This window comes from Taudactylus pleione, unplaced genomic scaffold (assembly GCF_031769625.1).
Source record: "Taudactylus pleione unplaced genomic scaffold, aTauple2 ptg000442l, whole genome shotgun sequence".
NCBI classification, from domain to species: domain Eukaryota; kingdom Metazoa; phylum Chordata; class Amphibia; order Anura; family Myobatrachidae; genus Taudactylus; species Taudactylus pleione.
Window position 1 is genome coordinate 5,700,149 of NW_028284844.1, and position 24,864 is coordinate 5,725,012.

The 24,864-nt window shown below is 46.5% G+C and overlaps 1 protein-coding gene across 1 annotated transcript in view; it reads right to left on the bottom strand.

The window, feature by feature from the left end:
- The window catches only part of FGGY (FGGY carbohydrate kinase domain containing), a 260,103-nt gene that overhangs the window by 137,267 nt on the left and 97,972 nt on the right, over positions 1 to 24,864 (bottom strand). The window contains exons 8-9 of the mRNA XM_088447828.1: positions 16,471 to 16,599; positions 8,697 to 8,800 (exon numbers count right to left, since the gene is read on the bottom strand). Coding sequence (XP_088303954.1) covers positions 8,697 to 8,800; positions 16,471 to 16,599 — 233 coding nt within the window. The remainder of the gene's footprint in view (positions 1 to 8,696; positions 8,801 to 16,470; positions 16,600 to 24,864) is intronic.

Consider the following 24,864-nt stretch of genomic DNA (forward strand, 5'->3'; position numbering starts at 1 on the left):
AGAATGGACCTGCTACCAGCCCTAAAGCAGGGATAATAATACCTGAAATAGGCTTCCCCCCGTGTAAGAGGGAAAGAGCCCCGAACAGTACCCAGTTCACGGCAGAGCCAACTGGGAAGTAACCACAGGGCGTCAACCACGCCAATTAGCGTTTCGTAGAAAACGACATCCACCCAGGGTGGCTGTTGTGGTAATCCCTGCAAGGGGAATGACAGACTATTGTGGCACCAGGGGGAATTCATATACTGCAAAAAAACCCCTGCAGGGAGCGGTAGTCTGTGTCACAGGGGAAGAGTGCAAGAAGCTGCGAGATACCCTGAGATGAAAAGGGCAGTATGGTGAAGTAACCCCAAGTGAGGTACAACAATGGGGCCCGCCCGGCGATCCGCAATTGAGAGGATCCCGAGAAAACAAACCGCCCAAGGGGGTCGTGAAAGAGGCCGGCACCAGATGACGCCACATACAGAACCCTTTATGAGTCAAATCCTCCGCACTAACACCTGCAGCACATGACTTGCAGGATAGTAAAAATGGGTGCAGTATAACGCTCTATCTCCTGGTCAGACATATCTGACCCATCTTGGCGGAAATATTAAGCAGCACTATACTGGTCCTGACTGATGCCAAAAATAGCTGCAGGGACCCATTTTCAGCGTATGCAACACACAGTTCCATCTAAAATATGGCAACGTGCAGCACGCAACAGTATGTGACAAACCACACAAATATTAACAAGTATATAAATGTGAGGTCTCAGAACCACCCTAAGTACAGCTGTATTAGGGCAGATAAAGAAAAGGGATAGATATACACTGACAGGTGAGAGAATAAAGTACAGTCAGCACTAGCATAAGTCACATACAATGCAGATATATACATATATACATAAACATGTCATATAATATACTGCACTATTACACTGCATTCAACTGCCCAGATTCAGTGTCTGGGAAGGCTACAGCGCTGTGTACACTGACCTGATGGTGAGGTACGCAGGGGGACTGGACTCACTGCCATCCTGAGAGATTTCTGCTGCACCACAGAGATAAAATGGCCGCTGGAGACCTCAGAGGAAGCGTGGCCCGCGGAGGAAGCAGCTCAGCGACGCCAGACTATGGATACTGAAAGGCGCGCTGAGCTGAGGGGAGGAGCCGCTGTAACAGGGAAGGCTGCCTCCCCTGGCCGGCTATTAACCCCCGGGACGCCGGCTCCCTGCACCGATCGTTAAGTCCCTGGTGGTCTAGTGGACACACGGGGTATGGGGGGCCCGCCGCCACTGCCGGCGCCTCCGGTCTGTCCCCTGAGACCGGAGGCACAGGACTGCATTTGAAATGCGCGGATCACCGCAAGCGGTGATCCGCGACCTTACCTGCTCCCCGTGGATCCGGCAGCAGTCCTGGGCGCCCGCAGAGTCCGGCTAGTACAGACTCTGGGGTCCCGCTGAGATCCCCAGATCTGTACTGGCGTCTCAGCGCCAGCGGGGTGACGGAGCGGCAGCTTAGACGTCCTATGGACAGTCCGACGCTGCCGCTCTGAAGAGTCCAAAGTCCATGAAAAAACTTTGTCCCTAAAAAAATAAAATAAGCTTAGGGGCTGCTAATCAGCTCCCCCTGCGCTAACGGTGACCCGACTCCGGCCGGGCACCAACTTAAACTGAGGTGCCTCTGGCTTGGGGGTGGGGTTATAGGGAGAGTGGACCCAGTGCATCCTGGGAGCTAAAAGCTTTAACTGCGTGGTGCCCGGATTTGGTTCCCAACCTATACCCCAAAGTCAACCCTGTGGACCCCCTATGGACCCTGAAGTAGAAAGATACATTAACATAGGAAATCAATATAAATGTGTACTAATAGCCCTAATAAGACTATTTTGGGTATTTAAGTTGTGTAAATTGTGTAAATTGCTTGCTATTAGCGTCTTTGTGAAAGTGGTGATGAATGGCATAAAGCTGTATTTTTTGGTGAAAATAAGTAGTCCTGTCAAATTTGGGGTACTTGATAATGGGTGCTAGCATGTTTTAATGTCTCTAAAGTGAACTTTTAAAAAACGTGAAAAATCCACCTGTGGCATGCACCTGCAATCCCAAGAAACACCTGACCCATCCTTGCAGCCACCAGAAGCCTATTTTGCTAGTTTTATTTTGGGGTGTTCTTAGGTTTTTTTTTTGCAGATTTGTCCTTTGGTTGGCTGTCCCAAGGGTTCTGAGTCGTTTCCCCACGTTTGCACCCCAAAATAAAGATTGTGCACTTCTTTTCACCTGCTATTGATTGGAGAATCTTTTTTGGAGAATTCAATGCATCGAGTTTCTGCTTAGGCGAAATTGTCCTGGAATTGAATTTGGCGAAATATTTTTTAGGAAAAATTTTCTCAAAAAAACAGACGAAAAAGGCTTTTCACCTCTAATTGAATATGGCCCAGTATCTCCACCCAAGGCTTAGTAAATATCTAACTTTTCTCCAGAGTGTGTGTTCTCGCACATAGCATAGCATCAGCAGTGCATAGAGAGCGCAAGGAGTCACCTACCCGCCTCTGCAGAGCAAGATTAAACCAAACAGGGACAAGCAATTGCAAAGACCAATAGCAGAGCTTTCAGCTTCCTATTGGTCCATGTAGTCACATGCACTAGGCTGTGCGCACACCTTCCTGGCTGTGAGTAGGGATGGCCATTGAATGCTAAACCATGAATGGTTGATGGTTTTAAACCATCAGTGGAAAACAATTGATGGTTTACCAATCGATGGTCGCTGGTTTCGCATGCACAGACTGCGGCCACCATTGCACTCCCGCAGCTGATGTTCACCATCGCTGAACAGATATTGATGGTAAAACTAGTGACCACTGATGTCAGCCCATGCTCAGACGGAGGCACTGCACCTGCTATAGTGCTGGTGCAAGTGTCGATGGTGCGCATATGGTGGATTGTTCCGAAACGCAAGCAGTTTTGTAGCGTGCGCGGACACTGAAGGTGGGCGTCACAGGGCTTGCATAAGCTGGCGCATGCTGGTACACAAGGGGAAGGCTGAAACTAGCATTTGCATATTATCGATGCCACCGCGGCACCACGACAAAATGCAGCCGCTGCGTGCACAACTGAGATCAGGCCGTGTCACACAACTCTATCTCCCCATCAACACTTAGCAAGGAGAACAAATGCCATACTTCCCGATCAGGATTTACAGATACACAGCACAATGCCGTCACCCAGACTGCGCCGGAGTCACTCCCGTCTATTGCTAAGGGACAGAGGTGAATCCACCAAGACACACACAGAGAATCCGGCTTCACGGAATATTACACTACAGAAAGTGCAATAATAGTACATAGGGCCATATTCAATTAGCGGCGAAAAGTCCGAGGTCGGACTTTTCGCCATCATCGACGTTTTTCCTGCGGATAAAGTATCTGGCGCGTTCCCGCGTATCCCCGTATTCAATTAGGAATCGGCGAAAACGGGACCCGGCGAAACGTAAGTATCGAAAAGTCCTGTCACTTTTGGGGAAATCAGCCTGTCACCCTCCAAAAGATGGTCTGACATGGGGGATCACTATGGGTACCCCCGAATTGGCCAGCTAAAGGTATTTGGGATTTTTAAACGGTGTCGGCATGTGCTTTTATGTGTCTTTATAAAGGTGGTGAAGAATAGTATTTAGCAAAATTTGGGGGGGGAAAACAACTAGTCCCATCAAATTTGGGGTACATGAAAATGTGTGCAAGCATATTTTGAAGTCCCTAACGTAAACTTTTAAAATTCTTCCAAAATCCACCTGCCGCAACCAACCACATTTTAAAAAAACACCTGCCGCATACTTGGGGTCCCCCCCTGAGTCTATTTCGATCGTTTTTAAGTTTGTCCCCCAACTTTTTTTTTTTCGCCCTCAAAACGAAACCACTTTTTTTGGGTTGTCCTATGCTACTTTTTAAAAAATGTTTTACCCAGATAACTTTTAGGGGACATTCCGAGGGCTGCAGGGTACTTTTTTTTTTTTTTTAAGTCTGCACCCCAAAACCCAATTCTGCACTTTTTTTCGCCACCTATTCTGTGGTGAAAACATATCCCCGTTTTTTGACAAAGACTTTTCGCACCTGCGAAAAGTCTTTGAAATTGAATATGGGGATAAGTGAAAATGGCGAAAAATGACGTCATCGCTCCAAATTGAATATGGCCCTTAATGTTTGGGGATCACATTCCCTGTCTCAGATACACAATGTGCACAGGATAATACTCTTCACGCACAGACTTTTTGCTTATTGGGGTTTCACAAGAACTTCAAAGCGTCATTCCATACAAAGCTATGATGTGGTTAAAATTCGCCATAGTGTGTAACTGTACAGAGGGAGCGTACCTACCATTACCCTTCCTGTCCCCCCACCCAAGAATGTTTCCCATATACATCATACAAAGGTTACGTCCTCACAAACTCGCCAGACTGTATTTTGGCTGAAAACTTCAATGTTTAGTCCAAACCAAATACGTTCACTATTAACTCCTGCCACCCGGCTTTCCCCTGCTCCATTCATTCGGCTAATTAATTAATGCCAGCATTTAGTAGGAAACATATGAGCTGGCCTGGCCGTTATATGCACATGGTACGATATATAGTACTGACACCACCGAGTACAGTAACACATGATGCATAACAAGGACAATGGGTTTAGATGCGCAAATTGGGGTGACTTAATAACAGCTTTTTGGGAGAGCGATTTGTAAACTTTGTTCAGAGTGGAATATGACAACATATAATAGATGTATAATATGTTGGACAACTTCGTGCTATATAACATCCTGATAATATGCACCTGGGTCTGCATCATTGATGTGACAATTGGGGCTGCATAGTATGCGGGCCAGTTGATGCTCTATAACATACTGGAATTCGGTTTGTTTGTTTTAAAAAAATTATGAAAAGCAGCGTTTCAATGTTAATGATAGACAGAACAAAAAATAATAATAACTAAAAATCTACATATAATTTGGTGTTTGTGTTGTTTTTATTTTAGTCAGAGGAGCAGATGCCAGGATATATAACCCCAAGGTTTTGGGGTGTTGGAATACTCGTATGCTACTGGGCTTTTCTCCATATTGCTTCACACTGAAGTATTCGGCATACCTAACCAAGATGGCCGCCATAACTTAGTTTGTGCATGCAAGGCACCATCTTGTCTTATTCACTGTGTTTGAGCTCCAAAGTGTGTACCACCATCTTGTTTGAGCTCCAAAGTGTGTACCACTTAGCTCCGTGGGGAATCCTGCGATATCCTGCTGCCACTACCTACATACATGACCAGCTGGTCCGCTGTAAGCTCTGCTCCATCTTCGTTAACAATATGTGTATCTCTGAGTACGGCTGTACTGTTACTGAGCACCATAAATAAACCGGACAGCCGCGCAGGGGGGGGGGGACGGGTTAGGTTTTAGGTCTCTCGGGGGGGGGGGGGGGTGCCTAGCCCTAAGTCCCTCCGAGAGCATTAGGTTTAGGCTAGGGGAAGGGGGTTAGGGTTAGGCACCACCGGGGGAAGGTTGGGGCTAGCACCCCCCCCCCCCCCGGGGGACTTAGGCTTAGGCTGTGGGGAAGGGGGGGGCACTTGGAGGGGGGTTAGGGTTAAGCACTAGGGGGGGAGGTTAGGGTTAGGCACCCCTAAGGGAGGGTTAGGGAGTAAGGTTAGCAGTACTTTCCTTAATGAGCGATGCCATGCGGCCGGCCGTATTACATACTGATTACATATACACATACATATGATATGAAGTAAACATCATAATCCCAGTGAGCTGCCACGTTTTTGGAAAGCCAGACACTGAATAATGCCCATATTGCTGGAACAGGGCTCTATTGACTGGCTGCAATCACTGTATAGATCCAGCTGTATAGAAGGGGAGCTCACTGCAGAATCTGACACGTGGACCTTAATATGCAATTTTTCCTTGAATGCTGGAATCTATAGGTTACGTTACAGACTATTAATGTGCCACGGTTTTCCCTGTAAAATAATAGTGTATGGCTCTGAGCAGATTTTGCAATGCTACACATGGCGTGGTGCAAATCTCATTTAGACAGCCCAGATGCACGTGTTACCGGCAATTACAATTAGCCAGGCATTAGAAGCTGACATGCTTATGTGAGTTTCAGTCATGTCTAGAATTTTACTCCAGAACAAGTGCTCGTCTTTACTGTGCCAAACGTAAAGAAGACAAAAATAAGCAACGTAGACACTCAAACACCTAGGGAGGTGAGAACGCCTATTGATCGCTGCGCCCAAAGCAAACACAGTCTGGACGGTTGTCTGAAAATGTCCAAACTTCTGCCGCAATATTGTCATAAAAGTGTTAATAACTGAGTAACGTTAAAAAGGTGAAAATCTACAGTAATACAGAATTGTGATAATGTAACCTGCTATAACTAAGGCAAATGATCTAAGCCAGCACACAGTTTCATGACTATATATATAGTATATATCTCCTGGAATTTTAACAAAAAACACACAAAAATACACAGAATGTTTTCAAATCATTCAGAAATAAATATTTTAAAGTGTGGCTGAAGTTCATTTTCCTTCCCTGAATATTCAGTTTTAAAGAACTTGCTTACTGCACATTTCCATATTCCTGTGAAAGTCTGTCCCCCACCCCTACATACCAGGGGTTATTTATCAATTACAGAATGCCTGTGCCCCTTCTATATTTATTCAAATAGAAAATTGGAGCAGTCCATTTCCGTTATGAAGAATTTTGTAATACAAATGCAGTCTATCTGACCATGTTGGAGTAGACATGTGAGATGGAAGATTGTGGTGTCAAATGCACCTCTATATGAAGCAAAGATCATATACTCACGCTGTTGCTACATAGTGCAATTTACCAGAACAGTATGTAATAGGCAAGCCAATCCCGGGATCCCGATCCGCAAGATCCTGCCCAAAAAAGCCCAGCATTTTAATCCCTGGGATGGGAGCAGCAATCTCGGGATTTTGGGGATAAGCGGCAACCGTCAGCACCACGTCTTCCGCCTCTCATTGACTTAGGGACGGACATCGGAAGCCCGGCATAGTATGGTTGGCGGGCTTCCAACATAAAATCCAGCGATGCAATGGCAACTAGTCATCGCATCGCAACCATTCGATGGTATTACCACTGCGATGGTTATGCACACTTAAGGCCAAAAAGAGGTCGGAGCCTCGCGGTACCTTTGTTCACGTCACTGTGGGGGTGTGCCCAGTACTCTCTGAGATGCTGGTCTGCCCCTAACACTGAATAGATGCCGTGCTCCCCCCACAGCCAGCCATCGGATGGGCACTGGAATGCTGCATCCGATGGCTGGCAACCATCGAATCCTGCTATTCGATTGAAAAAGTGCTTCCGTCAAATCAGAAACATCGATGGTTGCTAATCATCGGCTTTCGCTGTCTATCCCTACAGTGACTGCGAACTGCTGGCCCAGGCAGCGAAGGGCTCTTCCTGCGGCTCAGACACTGGGTGTTACCTATGGGGCGGCGTGATGTCATAGGTCACACAGCCGCACTGTTTGTAGTGACTCAGGCGACTGCGGGCGTGGGACTGGGTGGGAGAAGCTCCTCTCTTCTTCCTACAGTGGTCAGCTGGTGAGATGACAGACTGTGTCAGACCCCCTTTGACAGTTTACAGCCTGGCCACACTGTGGGGGTCATTCAGACCTGGTCGTTAGCGCCGATGCACTCGGAACGGGTCGATGGCCCCCCACAGAGCATGCGCGCGACACGGTACGACCGACAGCGCTGGTCGTAGCAGGTCTCGATCCAAAGGGGGCGAGCTGTCGATGTTGATTGACAGCTCGCCCCGTTTGGAAGGCGGGCCGGGGGGGGTGGCAGCCCAAACGGAGGCGTTCCCATTGGAACGCCTACCGTTTGGGTGCGGCCCCACTGACATCAATAGTGATGTCAGTGGAGAGCTTCTGGCTCAGACAGAGCCAGAAGCTCTTCGGGGCTTACGACAAGGGAGACCCTAGCCTAGGGTCTCGTCGTAAGCCCCGATGGTCGCGATGGTCTCTGACCATCGCGACCATCACCCGAGCGGTCGTTAGAGCTGTGGGTGTTAACCCACAGCCTAACGACCGCAACAGAGGCGGGCGGTCAGGATGCAAGTGGCCACCCAGTTTCTGAGCGACCGCTTGCATCCTCCGACCGCCTCTGAATGAGGCCCTGTGGCTCTCCAGCTGTTGTGAAACTACAAGTCCCAGCATGCTTTACCAGCTGACTGGTGGGTATGCTGGGACTTGTAGCTTCAAAACAGCTGGAGAGCAACCGATTGGCCAGGCCAGTGTAAATTTACAGTGCACAATTCAAATCCCGGGATTACAAAAATGTTCCTGGATTGTCTTCCCTAGTATGTACTATAGTAACAGGTACCTTTTGAATATAAATCTTACAGTACTATGAAGACACAGAACTAACAGACTGTCCTGGGATTACTGTGTCTCCCTCTATGTCCTGGATTGACCAGATATTTATAGAGATGATAAATACAAAAAAAAACAAAAACATCAATATACAGAACTTCATGGACCGTTTGTTTTAAGACCTCGTCCAGGGAAGCCGCTGTGTTGATCTTACATGCACACACAAATACCACATTTCATAAAGCCAGGACACGGCTGTGAGAAAGGTGAACTGAGGACACACACGGACGGTAGTGTAGAGTGGCAGCTAGAAGTTATCTGCCGGATACTGACCGCCATATGACAGGAGGAGGTGCCACAGATCAGAGCCAGGCGCGACGTGATTGGCCGATTTTCACAAGGGAGATTGTATCCGGTCACATCTACGCCAATCACTCCTTACGGGGGAAAAGAAAAAAAAAAAAAAAAGGGAGACAGATTAAGCTACAAAGAAGAACATATTGCAGAGCAGACTTCTTATATAAAATGTGTTTGTCTGTGAGTATTAAATAATAAATATATTCATTTTAGAATGAAAACAACAAAAAGTTCATCAAAATCAAATCCTCCACCCCACCCAACAAGGCAGCACTGAACGTTCATCTGTCATGTACGCATTGGAGGCAGCTTGTGCTATAATCCAATGCGCTAAGGACACTTTATTACGCTTTATAAATAAAAGATAATAATTATAATAGTAACAATGCAAAAGCAGCATATAAATTTACTAGGGAACAAGTACATCACTGAGAACTGATAAGCTGCCTTTGACTCTTGGGACTTCAAATCACAATTCTTAAAAAAAATATTTCTCAATATAAAAACAAAATAAAAATAAATAAAAAAACAATATGACAAATCCAATATGTACAGCCTTAAAACCAGCGCGTGGGTTGTGCAGAATTGGTTTACAATAGAACTTCACTCATAAGAAAAAAAATCAGTGCGTGGCTTATAATATGACCGCCATGTTTGATAATAATTCTGATCGGAGTGTTTGGATCATGATCAGGAACATTGGTAAAGGAGGCCAGGACATTTCCGCAGGTCACCTCTGTCAGCCTAAGTATAGGGTGATCTTCCAGCCGTAGTCATCATGCTGTAAGATAGTCTGTCGCTCGGCCCTTTCCGATGAACGGATCTCATGCAATTTGACCTTGAGCTGGGTGTCTAAATTTGCCCATGATCCGGTCATCCAGCACGATTGGCCTACATATGGCTGGCCTAAGGAATCTATAGCACTTTATGGCCACTAACAGTCTTCTATATGGTCCTGCTATCTCAGTTGCCACTTTTTTTGGGGTCCAGGAAGGTTTCCCCACTTTTTCATGCACATTAGCTTTTTTGTAGAAAAGTCACAGAACTTCGCTTCGAATACAATCAATTGGCATTTCTAATTGAATCTTACATTTCTTGGGTGCGCGTATTACACTAATAAAACAAACTCGCTTTCGTTAACGCGCTTCTAGTTGAATTGACCCATATGTGCCAAACGGAGCCAACGCTGCACATCAGCAATGCTGGTAAGGGGGATGTCCCCCTCAGCAGCTGACCTAGGCCTCCATCAGACCCCTGGAACAAGCCTGTGTAATTAGTACACCCCCCACACACACACACACCCACACTCTCTCCATCTCGGCTCCCCTGATTGTATACAACAGTTTTCTAAATTCTCGAGGACCCTGCTTATGGTATGCAGTCGGGAAGCCGGCGGACCTAATCCCAACAGCCGGCTTCCTGACTGCTTAATCCCGGCGAGGGTTAAATGACAGGCGTCTAAATCTAGACGCCTATCATTTTACCGACACCAGGAAACCGGCACCGGCCTCCCGATCGAAGGGACGCCGGGTGCCGTGCGCGGATAGCCGCAGGGGGTGGAGGGATAGGTTTAGGGTTCCCGGGGGGGACTTAGGGCTAGGCTAGGGGAAGGGGGGGTTAGCGTAAGGCACCCCCAGGGAGAACTTAGGTTTAGGCGACGGGGAAGGGAGGGGATTAGGGTTAGGCACTGGGGGGGAAGGTTAGGATTAGGCACCTCTAAGGGAGGGTTAGGGGGTAGAATTAGGTTATAGAATACTTACCTTGGACGATCGGGATTTCCTCCTCTGCCGGGATGCCGCTGTCGGGATTCCAACCGCCGGGCATGGGTCCGGCGGTAAATCATACAGATTCCCTGTTTATTGGGGAGTTGCTGGCTAACCTCCCAATACAGGGCATCACCGTGGGTCAGTGGGCACTAAGGGGCACAGATTTCCCTAAACTGTTTTTTTTACTTTTGAGTATTATTTTTATTAATGAGAGGCCCAAATTACTGTTTTATATAGATTTGTTTTTCAGATGAGATACAAGGGGGCACAAATTATTATATTGCTTAAGAACCCATGAGGTCTTTATCAGGGGCTGGCACTGCTTAAACTGTGCAAGACCAGCTCTGTGTATCTGCTCTGGAGGACAAACAGCACAGTACATTCTCAGTCACAGAATTATTCAACTTGTGGCAGGACTACAAGCCCCAGCATACCCTGCCAGCTCCACATTCGAACGCTGGGACTTGTAGTTCCACTGCAGATGGAGAGCTGCAAGATGTTTCCCTGCAAATGACGAAAAGACCACATTTTGACGGGGAGATTGTTATTGGGAACTAACTGTCACTGCGTTGTCTATTGGACACATTTTCTTTTGTTACGGTATATGCAGAATAAGATACTGCAGTTCCAAAACCCATCGCAACTCTGTGCCTGGGCAATTATATTGTGCCCGTACAATAGAGAACTCAGATTTAATGAGACCAGCTGTATAAGCATTGCATTTTATAACCCCCCAATTAATTTAAAGAACCAGTTGTTTAACAGCTGTGGTCAAATAGCTGATTAACTGCTACGCAGGGCTGTGATGCAGCTGCGAGCTCCCGCTTTATATAAACTATGGATCCAGTGTGTACCTGCCATAGCCATAGCTCTCAGCTCGCCTCTTTATGTTATTGGAAAATGATTGTAATTTAGGCATTTCCTGAGGCTGTCACCACCCTCCTCAGCCAGAGCAGACCTCGAACCTTCTTGAAGGTCCCACTGGAACGAATTCCCCAAAACATTGTAATAATTTAAGCATATTCCCACGTATATTTTTAACCTGTCTCAGTATTTTGCAAAGTATCTGAGAAGTCTGCAAACCAATTTAGCAGAGAAGCACTGCTTGTAAAGCCTTAAGTATAAATAGCTGTTACATTCTAAGCAGTTTCTGCATTTTATTGCCTGTTATGATGGTATTTAGTCCTGCTCTCTTGCAGAACTGAGCTTTGCGCAACACACAGGGTCTGTAAATAAAATAACCGACAGTTAGGTGGGGATGGGAAGGTTGATTTGGATTGGACCTAAGTATAGTTCGACATCATAATTTTGCGCTTGATGTAAAATTTAATTGTGCGGCTTGCGTCGTTATTTCGCCCAGCGCATAGAACACATGCAGTTCTTGCATTGGAGAGATGGATTACAGGCGTTCACTTCCCAGTGGAATGCAGTAAGAACATACAGACGAACGTTAAGTAATGTAAACTCCTTTAAAAAGCATAATATTGTGCATATGTTTGGAATATTTTCATTTCTATGCGTTAATTCTGAGCCAGTACTAGTCTGAGAGGATAGCAATTATGGGATAGCTGCTATAGCATTTACTGTATGACTGCTGTATATTTGGCTTGGTTGCATCTAAATGCTAGATTAAAGGTTACCCTAAAGATGCGTGTAACTCAGAATGCAGATATGGAAACGGAAGTTTGAAAAACCATTTAGCACACATGCGAATCGGAAACTTATGTTCAAACGCTCAGAAATTCTATTTAATCTAGAACCGGTGGAAGGCAGAACAAATCCACCAAATGTGACCGTTTACAATTTAGGGAGGTATACAATTAGTTGCACCTGCGATAAAGTTTTGCATGTCAGACTTTTCGCCTACATAGAGTATTTTAGCCGTGGAAACTTATTGTGCCCTATTCAATTGCAAAAGACCCAAAAACGGCGACAGGCAAAGTAAGATCAGGCGGAAAGAGGTGTCAGCATTGGGGAAATCAGGCTGTACCCCCAAAAGATGCAGAAACATTGGGGATCAATGTAGTAGTGCCCGGTTAGTCCTAATAAAACTGTTTGGGGTACTTAAATTGGTACAATGGCCCTCATTCAGAGCCGTTCGCTATTTGCGGTCATTCGTTTAAAAACAAGGGGTGGCTATTCAAATGATCCGTACGCACATTGCAGTCTGTTCACACCTCTAAGTCTGAACGAACGAGCAAAACATACGCTCGTTTATTTGTTAAAAACGCCCCCTGGCCGCTCGCACCATACGTCATGTCCGCTATTTATTAGATTAATCGAGTACATCGACCAGCGTATGAACTGCTCGCTATTCTTGTGGTTGGTGTTTGCTACCACAAATTTGCGAGCAGTTCTGGCTATAAAATAACCCAGTGACGTGGACAATGACGCTGCTGTTTTAAATATACACACCCATAAAACGCCCGTTTTGACCTTTAAGCACGCCTGCGTTCGGATCTCCACTCCCCATTTTCAAGCACCTTCCCCTGTTACCACCCACATACGCCTCATTCTGTCACTCAATATAGCAGACACTCGCAATATAGCGTACAAACGATTTTCGGCCGCACTGACTGGTTCGCGCATGCGTACTAAAAACCGTACGCATGCGCAGATGTGCAAACATCGCTCGGAACGAGCGTACTGCCGCTAACGAGCGGCTCTGAATGAGGGCCAATTTCCACTAATTAGCGTCTTTACACAAGTGGTGAAGAATAGCATAAAGCAGTATTTTTTGGGAGAAAATAAGTAGTCCTGGCAAATTGGGGTACCTGAAAATGGGTGCCAGCATATTTTAATGTCTCTAAAGAGAAGTTTTTAAAAAAGTGAAATTCCACTCTCATAGAACCACCTGCAATCCCCAAAACACTTGGCCCCTTCTTAGAGCACCTCCAGAACCTTATTTCGCTAGTTTGCAAAGTTGTCCCCCCACTTTGTGCTTTTTCGCCCCCAAATTCAAAGTAATTTTTTGGGGTGTTCTTAAGTTTTTTTTCAGGAATTTTTGGACGTAGTTCTCCATTGGGGGGGCTGTTCCAAGGGTTCTGAGTGGTTTCCCCACCTTTGCACCCCAAAACAAAAATGTTGCCCTTCTTTTCTCCTATTCAGAGGCAAATCTTTTTCGCCTATTACACAGCATTGACTTTCCGCGTATGCGAAAAGCGGATGGAATTGAATAGTTTCCAACAGGCGAAAAGTCGCAATCGGTGATACTTTTTGCGGATCGCGGCTTATTGCTTCTAATTGTATACGGGCCTTAGCCTCATTGGGAGATTCAAAATTCATCCTTACCCCCACAAATGACAGGGGGATAAATACCTTGGATCATGAATTATGGGCGGTGCAGGAGATTCCAGAACGGCACATTGCATCCATCTACAGCGCAACTTTTTTTTCTCGCATCCTTAGAGCTGCACAGAAATGGGCTTATTCAGAGTTGTACGCTATTCCGATGTACGGAGCTCAGCGATTATCAGTAAACCTCACATGCGTCTAAATTGCAATGCGCATGAGTCAAGGATAATTACTGTAGTCGCTTGCAGCGACTATTTACTCGCATTGTGATTGACAGCCAGGGAGCTAATGGGGAGTGGTGGCAAAGGACTGTGATAATCGAAAGGTCTGCGATCGATGCTGCATCTTTGAAGGCCGATGCTTGGATTTGCAAAGCCGCATTTGGGTCGTCTCAATACATATCCTGGCGTCAGCGACATTTGGGTATTTTCGCATCGCAGCCGCGAACAAAGACACGTCGGCATTCTGCGTTTTTTACTGACGATTTTGCAAATCAGAGATTTACTGAAGATAAAACCAACATCAAATCTACATGAAAAAAATCCAACTTCAGACTGCGATTGATGACCAAAAATTTTCCATAGACGGCAATTCAAATCCCGTGTTTACTAAACATCATGTTAGTAAAACCGATAGAAACCGCTGAAAAATCGCAAAACAATAGTACTGTAGAATAGACTAGCAAATGAGTGGCAGGTTTGTATGTGAAAATGCCTCCAATTCGCCCAAACGAAATTATGATGTAAATAATAAAAATAGGCAACTAAAAAGTAACATTAAACTAATAACACACCACAAACACATCACAGCCACACACAAACAGTAACAAGACTAAATCAAAATAAGACGGGTTGGGTATGAAATACCGGCAGTCAGGTAAGAATACTAACCCTTCTCACCCTAACCCTCCCTTCTCGCTCCCTAACCCTCCCCATTTGTACCTAAACCTATCCCTCCCCCATTGGTGCCCAAACCTAACCGTCCCCCGTGGTGCCTAACCCTAACCCCCCCAGTGGTGCTTAACCTCAGCCCCCCTCAAAGCCTATCCCTAACCCCCCCCTCCCCGTGGTGCCTAAACCTAACCCCCCCCTTTCCCCCCCACGGCTAACAGCTAAGATGCCCCAGTGTACCTCCGATCGGGATGGCGGCTGTTGAGATTCCTGCGTCAGGATCTAGATTGGCATCGGGATTTCGACACCTATCTTTAGTGTCGGGTCGGGCTTCCGGCACAAGGATTTCAATAGCCGGCATTCCCGTCCGCCAGCATACTAACTACATGCCAAATAAGACACTGGACAAACTTTAAAAAGACAAGACACAAAATACACAAGACTACTTACACACAAAATCAGCCCCAAAAACAACCACTAAACTTCTCCAAATCAATAACAAAACTAGCTTTCTCCACAAGTGCCGCCTCCTTCCACCTGAAGCCACTACAGTGCTCGTGTGTTTGGACAGTTGGGGGCATTTTTATGAGAGAACTGTGGTGACAATTTGTCAATTTCTATTGGTTTCACCCATTTATTTGACTGTGGAGTGAGTCTATCGTAAAATAACGCCATAGAACGACAATAGTCACTCTAAACGATAGTTAGTAAAAACTGCATTTAGAACCTCCAAAATGCCGGCGATGTCCAGCGATTTGGTTTAGAAGTCAAACAGGATTCTTATTAAACTTCCCCCTATGTGTCTTTGCTGCAGCTGCCTGGTATTGTGCTGCTACTCAGCTGTGTGTCACCTCTTAAGCTGGCCACACACTAGACCAACTTACATCCAACCAGCCAACTAGTTGATTGGTTGGAATGAAAATCTGGTAAGTTATGAAAGCAAATGACAATCAGCAATTTGCTCCCAAACGCCGGAAAATGGACAAAAACTGTTGTGTGAACAAATTGTTTAGATCAAACATTTAACAAAATTGTCTGAACGACCATTTTCATCTATTTTCTGGCATTTAGGAGCAAATTGCTGATCATCAGTTACTCCCATTCCTTACCAGATTTTCATTACAACCAATCAACTAGTTGGCTGGTTAGATGAAAGTCGGTCTAGTGCAGTGTTGGCTAACCTTGACACTCCAGCTGTTGTGGAACTATATATCCCAGCATGCCCTGCCACAGTTTTAGCATGCCCTAATAGCAAAACTGTAGCAGTGCATGCTGGGTTATGTAGTTCCATAATAGCTGGAGTGTCAAGGTTAGCCAACACTGGTCTAGTTTGTGGCTAGCTTTAGTCCTAAGTCCCTGTCCAGCTCTGTTTTTCCTGATTGTGTCCCATTTATTATGTAAGTAGCATAGTTATAACCACAGCCTAGGTGCGTTAACCATCTCAGCTCTGGCAGATTCCACGGCGTGGTGGGCGTGGCTACCTGGCGCAGGCAAGACGCTCCCATTTTGTGCGGCATGCTTAAGGGGCTAGGCTTATAGGTTCCATTATATTGGCTATAAAGCTCTGAGACCATGAGATCTTCCAGAACACCCCCGGCCACTCCTGGATTTCTCTGGAAACAGTGCAGCTCAGTTCCGCTGCAGAGACCAGACACTGTGCCTCACATAGAATAATCTCTTCTTAGTTTCCCCCTCTGTCTGGGTACTTCGTATCACATCCTGACATGTGAAGAATAACGATGATTACTTTTGGCAAACCTTCACGTAGAATTCTTCTTTCTGGCTCACATATAAACTTACCGAGCCCCCCGGCGTGCGCATCAATAAGAGAAGCGGCCACTGCGATCCCCTCTGGAAGGCCGAGGTCTCTGGCAGCTTTCGCCGTGAGGTTATTCCCAACAGAAGATCCTGGAGGCACGACTTTGTTTCCTGGGCAGACGGAGGATAAAATAACTTCATACCGATAAACAGAAATTAAACATTCTCTGCAATAGGGTTGGTTACGGCCTCTCTAGACTACAGGATCACACGTAACGGTAAGTGTCATAGTTCCACAAAAATTAAAGCGCAATGGGCATGTCATGCTCTTGTGTACAAACATGGTCACGTAACTGTGCTGTATAGGAAACACGTACAGTACGTTTGAGCCACTTAGAGCTTATTTAAAAAAATAAAAAAGTTTCCACATCATAATTTTCTGAGGTAATTTTGGTGGCATTCTACCCAAAAGGTACTTGCAACTCACAAAAGGCACCAATATTATTGAACCCTTGTCCTGAGTCCTGACCATCACCCTGTGAGTATTTTGGGAATCTTCTCTTTGTACACGTGCAGTTTCCCAGGGCTTTGGCCTGACAGACTGGTACTTGAAGAGGAGAAAAATTGCAGTGAATTGAGCTGCGTAGCAGGACAGGTGTGACATTTTGGAGTCACAACCTTCCTTTGTTTTGCCATTCTGCACTGTAGGGGTCATGTACAGTTGCATGGAATTTCATTTAGGTCTAATTTGCAAGCGCCAAGTGTGTCCCAGTTACCATAGGGATGAATGCATTAGAGTACTTTGGGCCTGATTCTGAGGTCGCATTGCATGCCTGGAAAACAAAATTGGAGTCCCGCAGGCATTTTGGGTCGCACGTAGTGCGTGGTTTGGTAGGTGCAGAAGATCCATCACAAAGGAGCATGCGCACAATTCGGTATCGCAATGGAACCCTGCATACACACCCACAGCATACCCATTACCACATGGGACTATGTATACTTGGCATCTCCTGGCCTCTCCTATCTCTTCCCTGGCCCTTCCCCATGAAGCCATGGCCCTTTTTTGGGTGCATTAAGTCCCTTTGAAAAATGAGGGGGGCGCCAATGCTCTTTCTGGCACAGGGCACCAAAAAGTCTAGTTACGGCTCTGCAACTATGCTCGCTACGTCTGCCACTCAGAATCAGGCCCTTTGTGCATATGTGCAGCAGGAAAAAGCTCTACAAAAACAATTTTACTGTTAAAGAGGTGGCTATTCAAATTAACCGTTTGCTCTTTGCGGTCTGTTGACGCCTCTATGTCTGAACGAGCGAACAAAACTTGCGGTCGTAATTTTGAAAAAGATGCCCCCTGGCCGCTCGCACCATACGTCATGTCCGTTATTTATTAGATTAATCGAGTACATCGAACGGCGTATGAACTGCTCGCTATTCTTGTGGTGGTTTTTCCTACCGCAATCTTGCGAGCAGTTCTGACTATAAAACAACCAAGTGACGTGGTCAATGACGCTGCTGTATTAATTATGCACACCCTTAAAACGCCCGTTTTGACCTTTAGGCACGCCTGCATTCGGAATTCCACTCCCCGTTTTCAAGCACCTTCCCGTTACCACCCACATACGCCTCCTCCTGTCACTCAAAATAGCAGGCATTCGCTATTTAGCGAGCGCACGATTTTCGGCCGCACTGACTGGTTCGCGCATGCGTATTACAATCCGTACGCATGCGCAGATGTGCGAACATCGCTCGGAACGTACGAGCGGCCGCTTACGAGCGGCTCTGAATGAAGAGCTAAGAACAATCACCTAGACATACTGTATCCAAGAAGAAAAAACAAACAAAAAAGATCTTCATTATATTGGGAAAAGCAAAGCGATATACTGAAATAATCCTTCCTTCCCAATGCAAAACAAATGACATTTTAGCACTCAGCGTATTTTTTGATGTACTGAAATGATGAATTACTTTCAGTGTAACATACGGGTCAGACTGTCTCAGGCAGTTGGGAACCAGATGTTTTAGCATAAATCATGTACACACAGTTTGTATTATATACTGTTCAGCGGTTTAAAAGGGACATAAGGATATGTAATAATTTAACCTGTCTACAGGCACATTGCATGAGAGACCCCCTGCAGGAGTGGAGGACATCAGAATTTGTCATCTCAAACCAGTGTCTGCTGCAGTATTTTATTTTAAAATAGTGCAATTACTTAATAAAAAAGTTCTGCAATATTATGGCCCTGATTCAGACCCACTCGCAAGCGGCTGTCCGCTCGCAAGTGGGTCGATGTTGTGCACTGCGCATGCGCACGACGGCGGGAGCTCCATCGTGCGCATGCGCCAGACGCGACGGAAAGTCCTTCGCTCGTTGTGTCTGATCAAAGGAGGCGTGCTGTCGATGTTGATTGACAGCACGCCCTCTTTGGTGCACACGGCGCTGTCCACGCTGTTGTACCTGGTCCCACCGATGCAAGCGGGTCGATGTTGGCCCAGTGCGCATGCGCAAGACCCGGATAGCGACGGTCAAGCCATCGCTCCGGGTCTCGTACCAAAGGGGGCGTGCTGTCGATGTTGATTGACAGCACACCCTCTTTGGTGGGCGTGCCGGGGGCGTGCCTCCCTGACGGGGGCGTTCCCAAGGGAACGCCTACCGTCAGAAGCCAGCCCACTGACATCACTAGTGATGTCAGTGGGAGTGATTTTGGCTCTGATAGAGCCAAAATCACTCCGGGCCTTGCGGTTGAAAACCTCAACCGCAGGCTCCGGCTCGCAGTCAAGACCATCGCGGCCATCAAACTGCGCGCTCATAAAGGCTATGGGTGGTGACCCACAGCTATACGAGCGTCCAGGGGGACGCTCCATAGTTATGGAGGACGGCCCTCATTCAGAGCGTGCGCTCTGCTCAGAGCGTATGGCTCTGAATGAGGGCCTATGTCTATAATATTCAGATTAATAATTTGATACTTGAAAAATTGCAAGACAGTTAAAAAACACATTTTTTTTTTTCGTCTAGTCGGATAATGATTATAATTTGTGAAGTATTTACTCCATTGTTATAATTTAGGGTAAATCATTTCTTAGGGATATAGAATTAGTTCTGCCTAAGAGAGGGAAAAATCTGAAAGTCATTTTCTGCAAAGCTTTGATGAACCTCCAGCTATTGTTTACAATGTACATTTAAGAAGAGTGTTGTTAAAATAAGAGTTTCCAGTTATACATTCAGGATTATGCTTGGCACCGAAAGCAATAACACAAAGGCTTTAGACGGGAAAATCAAACTAAACAAATTGTGACTGTTTTATGATTTTCCTTAACTGTCCTTGTAGACAGAGGTGAAAATACAGGTTATTTCCTTCCAGGATCGGAGCATGATAACCTATAAATGTGTATTATCCAAACCCTCAGTTCATTGTTTGCAAAGTTTATTTTTGCATTTACAACTTATTATTATATGTAGTTTATTAGGTTGTCAGGCTTTCCAGAAATGTGCAGACCAATTTGTGGAACCTGCTATTATTAATGTTTATATATAAGGCTACACAAAAGTCAGCAGTACTGTACAATGGGGAGAAGGACAGGGGAGCAGGACAATCTGGAAGTGAGCAGCGAGTGCTGGGATATATACATGGGGTGCAATGAACAAAGGTGTGCAGGTGGACAGGAGGGGGGTAGGCAGGACTGCATGATGGCAGAGGGTCCTTTTCATAAGCACTTAGCATCTGAAGAGGAGAGGCTGACCTGAGAGGGGGGACATGGAGTGTTCAGTGTAAGTGTGAGGAGAGTTGGCAGCGGGGGATATATTAGGCGGTGCACTGGAAGGCTTTTACAGAAGAGGATATTTTAGAGAACGTTTGGCGCATTGAAGGCTTGGATATTCTGATTGGACAAGGAAGTGAGTACCTGAGGGGTAACTCAAGAGAAATCTTGTAGGCGGGAGTGTGAGGAAGTAATGAGGTGAGGCGTGGTCACTGGAGGGGTGGTCAGGGCAGTAGGGAACATGGAAGGGGACGAGGTTGAAGACTAAGGGGGGGGGAGGCTGTGAGAGCTTTATAGGTGATGGTGAGGAGTTTGAACCAGATCTTGCAGAGAAGTGCTTCTCAACCCTCAACTATCCCCAGCAGGTGTTGTTTTGAGGATTTCTGTGGAAGCAGGTGGGCTAATTACTGATCCAACAAAATAGATTAACTCACTGGTGTATGACTAAAGAAATCTACAAAACATGAGCTGTTGGTGCTACTTGAGGACTGGAGTTGAGAATCCCTGCTGTAGAGCATGAGGAGTCAGTGTAGCATTTGGCAAAGAGGGAAGGCAGAAGTAGAGTGACAAGAAAGGACAATCAGTCGGGCAGCAGGGTTGAGGATGGACTGAAGTGAGTAGAGGCAGGTAAGATGGATGCCAGGGAGGTGGAGGCTGCAGTAGCCGAGGCCAGAGAGAACAAGAGAGCGGATGAGAGTTTTGGGTGTGTTGAGGAAGGTTCTGATCCTGGTGATGTTGCAAAGATAGAAGTAACAGGACTGGGAGAGGAAGCAAATGTGGAGAGTGAAAGAGGAAGGAGTTGAGGATGACGCCCTGTCAGTGGACTTGTGGAACAGAGGAGAGGCTTGTGTTGTCAAATGAGAGGGACATGGGTGTGTATTATCTGGAGGGAGTGAAGACCACAAGTTCCATTTTGAATCAGAGACATCCATTACCAGATGGACATATGAGAGAAATTAATTGGCAGAGAGGTGGTGCTGGGGACCTGGAAATAGGTGTACAGAGGGAAGAGGGCCGAGGACAGACTCTTGGGGGAAAGGAGGAGCCAGAGGTAAACCAGGAGGTGACGGCATCACAGAGGTCAAAGGATTAGAGGGTGATCCACTGTGCTGAAAACCACCAAAAGGTCCAGAAGCATTAGCAAAGAAACCTCCCATGGAGCAGGAAGGTGGTCACGGGTGGTCCCTTAGGACATCCTCTCCAGTTACATCCCCCACCTGCCACTGTCTCCCTAGCGGCTCACAAAACGTAACATTCATACTGTATGGTCATCTGGTTATTAATTGCACATTCCAATAGATTTTCCTCAGCTGTGAGGGTGCTCAGTATTCGATAATTCGGATTAAAATAAAATAAAAAAACCCAGCTACAATAGATTACTCTGTACTTGGTTATTATACAATATTCTGTAACTATTACTATGTAACAGAGGTTCCCAAACTCCGCCATTACAGTCCACATTTTAAGGAAAGCCATGCTTGAGCATGGTATACAGTCAGGAAGCCGACGGTCGAAATGCCAACCGCCGGCTTCCCGACTGTCAAATCCCAGCAAGGTACTCATGACAGGTGCCCCGATGCCTGTCATTAGACCTACGCTGGGAGCCCGACGCCCGGCATACCGAACGAAGGTAAGCCAGGTGCCGGGCGCGGACAGCAGCGGGGGGGAGGGTTAGGTTTTAGACCTCCTGGGGGGACTTAGGTTTAGGTTAGGGGAAGGGGGATAGGCACCCGCGGGGGGAGGTTAGGGTTAGGCACCCCCCTGGGCTGCGGGGAAGGGGGGGTTAGGTTTAGGCACTTAGAGGGGGGTTAGGCACCCCCTAAGGTAGCATAAGGGTAGGGGGTAGGGTTAGGGGTACTTACCAAAATCAGCTGGCTGGATCTTCACCCCTGCCGGGGTGAAATTGATTTAACCATCTGCACTCAAGCATGGATATCATTAAAACCTGGACTGTAATGTTGGCGTTTGGGAACCTCTGCTATATAGTATACCAATCTGTCCAGTCAAATGGGACTTAAGTTGTATAATGACAACGCAGAGAAGCTACAAGTACATCTTATTTACAGCATTTCTGCATACTCCTTTACTCCTAATCCAAGTATCTAGCGGGTGGCATTTAAGTCAACGTTCTAATGCTCTCCCCTTTTCCAGCTACAAGCTTACACACAGCCATCCAGGGAGAAAAAGCACACGGACAGGTGAACGTGCCGGACAGCAAACGACCTGGCAGAACTTCTCCAAGCAAATCGGTGTTCACTTTAGTACATGGCTATCTCTATAAGACTATCATTGTAATTTCCATTTTCCTGCATGCGTCCCGTAATGGCAGATACAATTTTATATCTATTTTAGTAAAAGCCGAGATGTGTTTTTTGTACATTTTCCATTTTGGGATTCGTATCTCAGAACATTTTCCCATCCTATATTGTGCAATATTTACATCCTCTCTTACTGACCACATTAAAACAAAAAGTATCTGTTTCCCAGAGCTGTAACCTCCTAAACCTGGGGGTAACGCTGACTGTGAGAAGTTGGAGACTGTTTAGTTTTGTGGCCTAAAGTCACATTGTTTTATCAGCCTTGGTGGGGTGGGAGCTGTGCTGGTGCCATTTACTGGCTGGGTGCGGTTTTCGTTTGGGACCTTCCAGCAGAAGTGAGTGGGGGCCCCAGAATAAAAAAAACGACTTTAAAATCAGGATGATCTCTGACTATTTACAGTCAACAAGCTAAAGATCTCAAGAAAGGAGCGAGGGGACGGGAGATGATCTTGCTTTCTCTGCAGGCTGGGACCGACCGCACAGCTGGAAGAGTTTAACAGGCGGATCAGCCTTCTGCTGTCTCTGCAATTTTATTCTCAACTCAGCTGCACAGAATGTAAACACGAAGCGAAGGATGTGTACTCGGCGTGGAGCAGAGAAATACTAATTATGAGCATCTCCAACCTCCTGGTAGCCATCCAGCCAATCACCAGGCTTTGTTTCATTGGTCAAGTTATACCGTGTAATCATTCAGAGGTTTATGGAAATTGCACCCTATAGTTTCATGTCCAGGGCTTGCAAGGTTTCAAACGGAACGTTGGCAGAGACAGTCAAAGCGTTACGTTGAAATTCAGCAGTGTGCATCGATGACACAACTAAACTGCTTCCAGGGAGCTATACAGAGTAACAGAAAGGCGCATATGCAAAATGCTAACACATGCAGAGGCCCAGCGCGACATTTTTGCACAACTGCGCTTATCTGCCTTTGGTGCGCATACACAAGGGCCTGCAGCGTTCTGCTTTATCAACCTTGAAAGTACAGGGGTGGTGTTATAGCAGTGTTATAGCAGTCAGGACTTTAAAATTATATATATGTGCGGTTGTTGGCATGTGCCATCGAATCTCGCCCAATGGGGTTCCGAAGGTATGTCCCAACAGCAGAAAGTGGGCATGGAGGTCCGATAGGCGAGTTTACACACAAAGGGGCTGATGCAGCGTTGAAAGCTAGTCCGTCTGCGGAGCGCATCTCGCTTGTATTCGCTCTGCACCTGCTCCGGATCCTAGGTGTAGGCAGTTATTGGCGCTGCAGACATTACGAATGCATCTCCTGCCACTGAAGGGGTGTAATGGAGCTGCAATGGGGCACTCTTACATAGGAGCGCTTGTCGACGGAACGGCAGGCTATGCAGATTTGTATTGAGGCGCACACAGGCGGATTCGGAAATCCAAGCTGATACGTATAAAGCAGACTTGCCTACCCTCCCGATTTGGTAGGGAGCCTCCGAAATATCGGGTGCCGCTCCCGACCCTCCCGGAAAGGCAGGCAAGCACCCCCCAACTACTACAAGAAACCCCCACAGCGGGGGGCCCGTTGACGTGATTTGCGCTGAATCGCGTCATTGTGGCTCCGCCCCCCGGAAGGAGGGAGCTGACTGTTGGCAAGTATGGTATAAAGACGCAGCATGGGTCACAGGGCTTAGACCTTCTGAGTAATCCTATGATCGCACAGAATTGCCACATCTACAGAGATGCCAAAGGCATATTTATTGCATATGGGATCGCAGACCGGGGCTGTGACACTCCCCGAAATCGGTCGCGATGCGCCTGTATTTTTTGTCGCCACTCCCCGTTACCTCCCATTAACGAGGTCTTGACTGTCAAACACACTGCGAATAAAAAGTCACTGCGTAAATACCGGCACTGCCTACATCTCTGAACCAGGCCGTGAGAGCGGCGACAAGTATTAAATAGCGCGCCGATAGAGGCGGTCCGGCCGCAGAGATTCGCACATCTCTGCCTACCACCCATTAAACACAAGGTCTGATTCAGAGCCGGACGTTCTTTGAGAGCGCTCGCTCTGAATCAGGGAGTCCCTTTTTTTATTTCTGTGCGCTCGCAAGCGGGTCTGAATCAGGCCCACATTTCATTCCAACTCGCATTCAGCTCTGTTGCAGCCCCACGATGAAATGCTGCATTTTTATGGCTTCCTCCATGACCTTTATTGTTTTCTAGTTAAACAATGTAATCTAGGAGGGGAAAACTGACATTAAGGCCCTCATTCAGAGCCGTTCGCTATTTGCGGTCGTTCGTTTAAAAACAAGGGGTGGCTATTCAAATGATCCGTACGCACATTGCAGTCTGTTCACACCTCTAAGTCTGAACGAGCGAGCAAAACATACGCTCGTTTATTTGTTAAAAACGC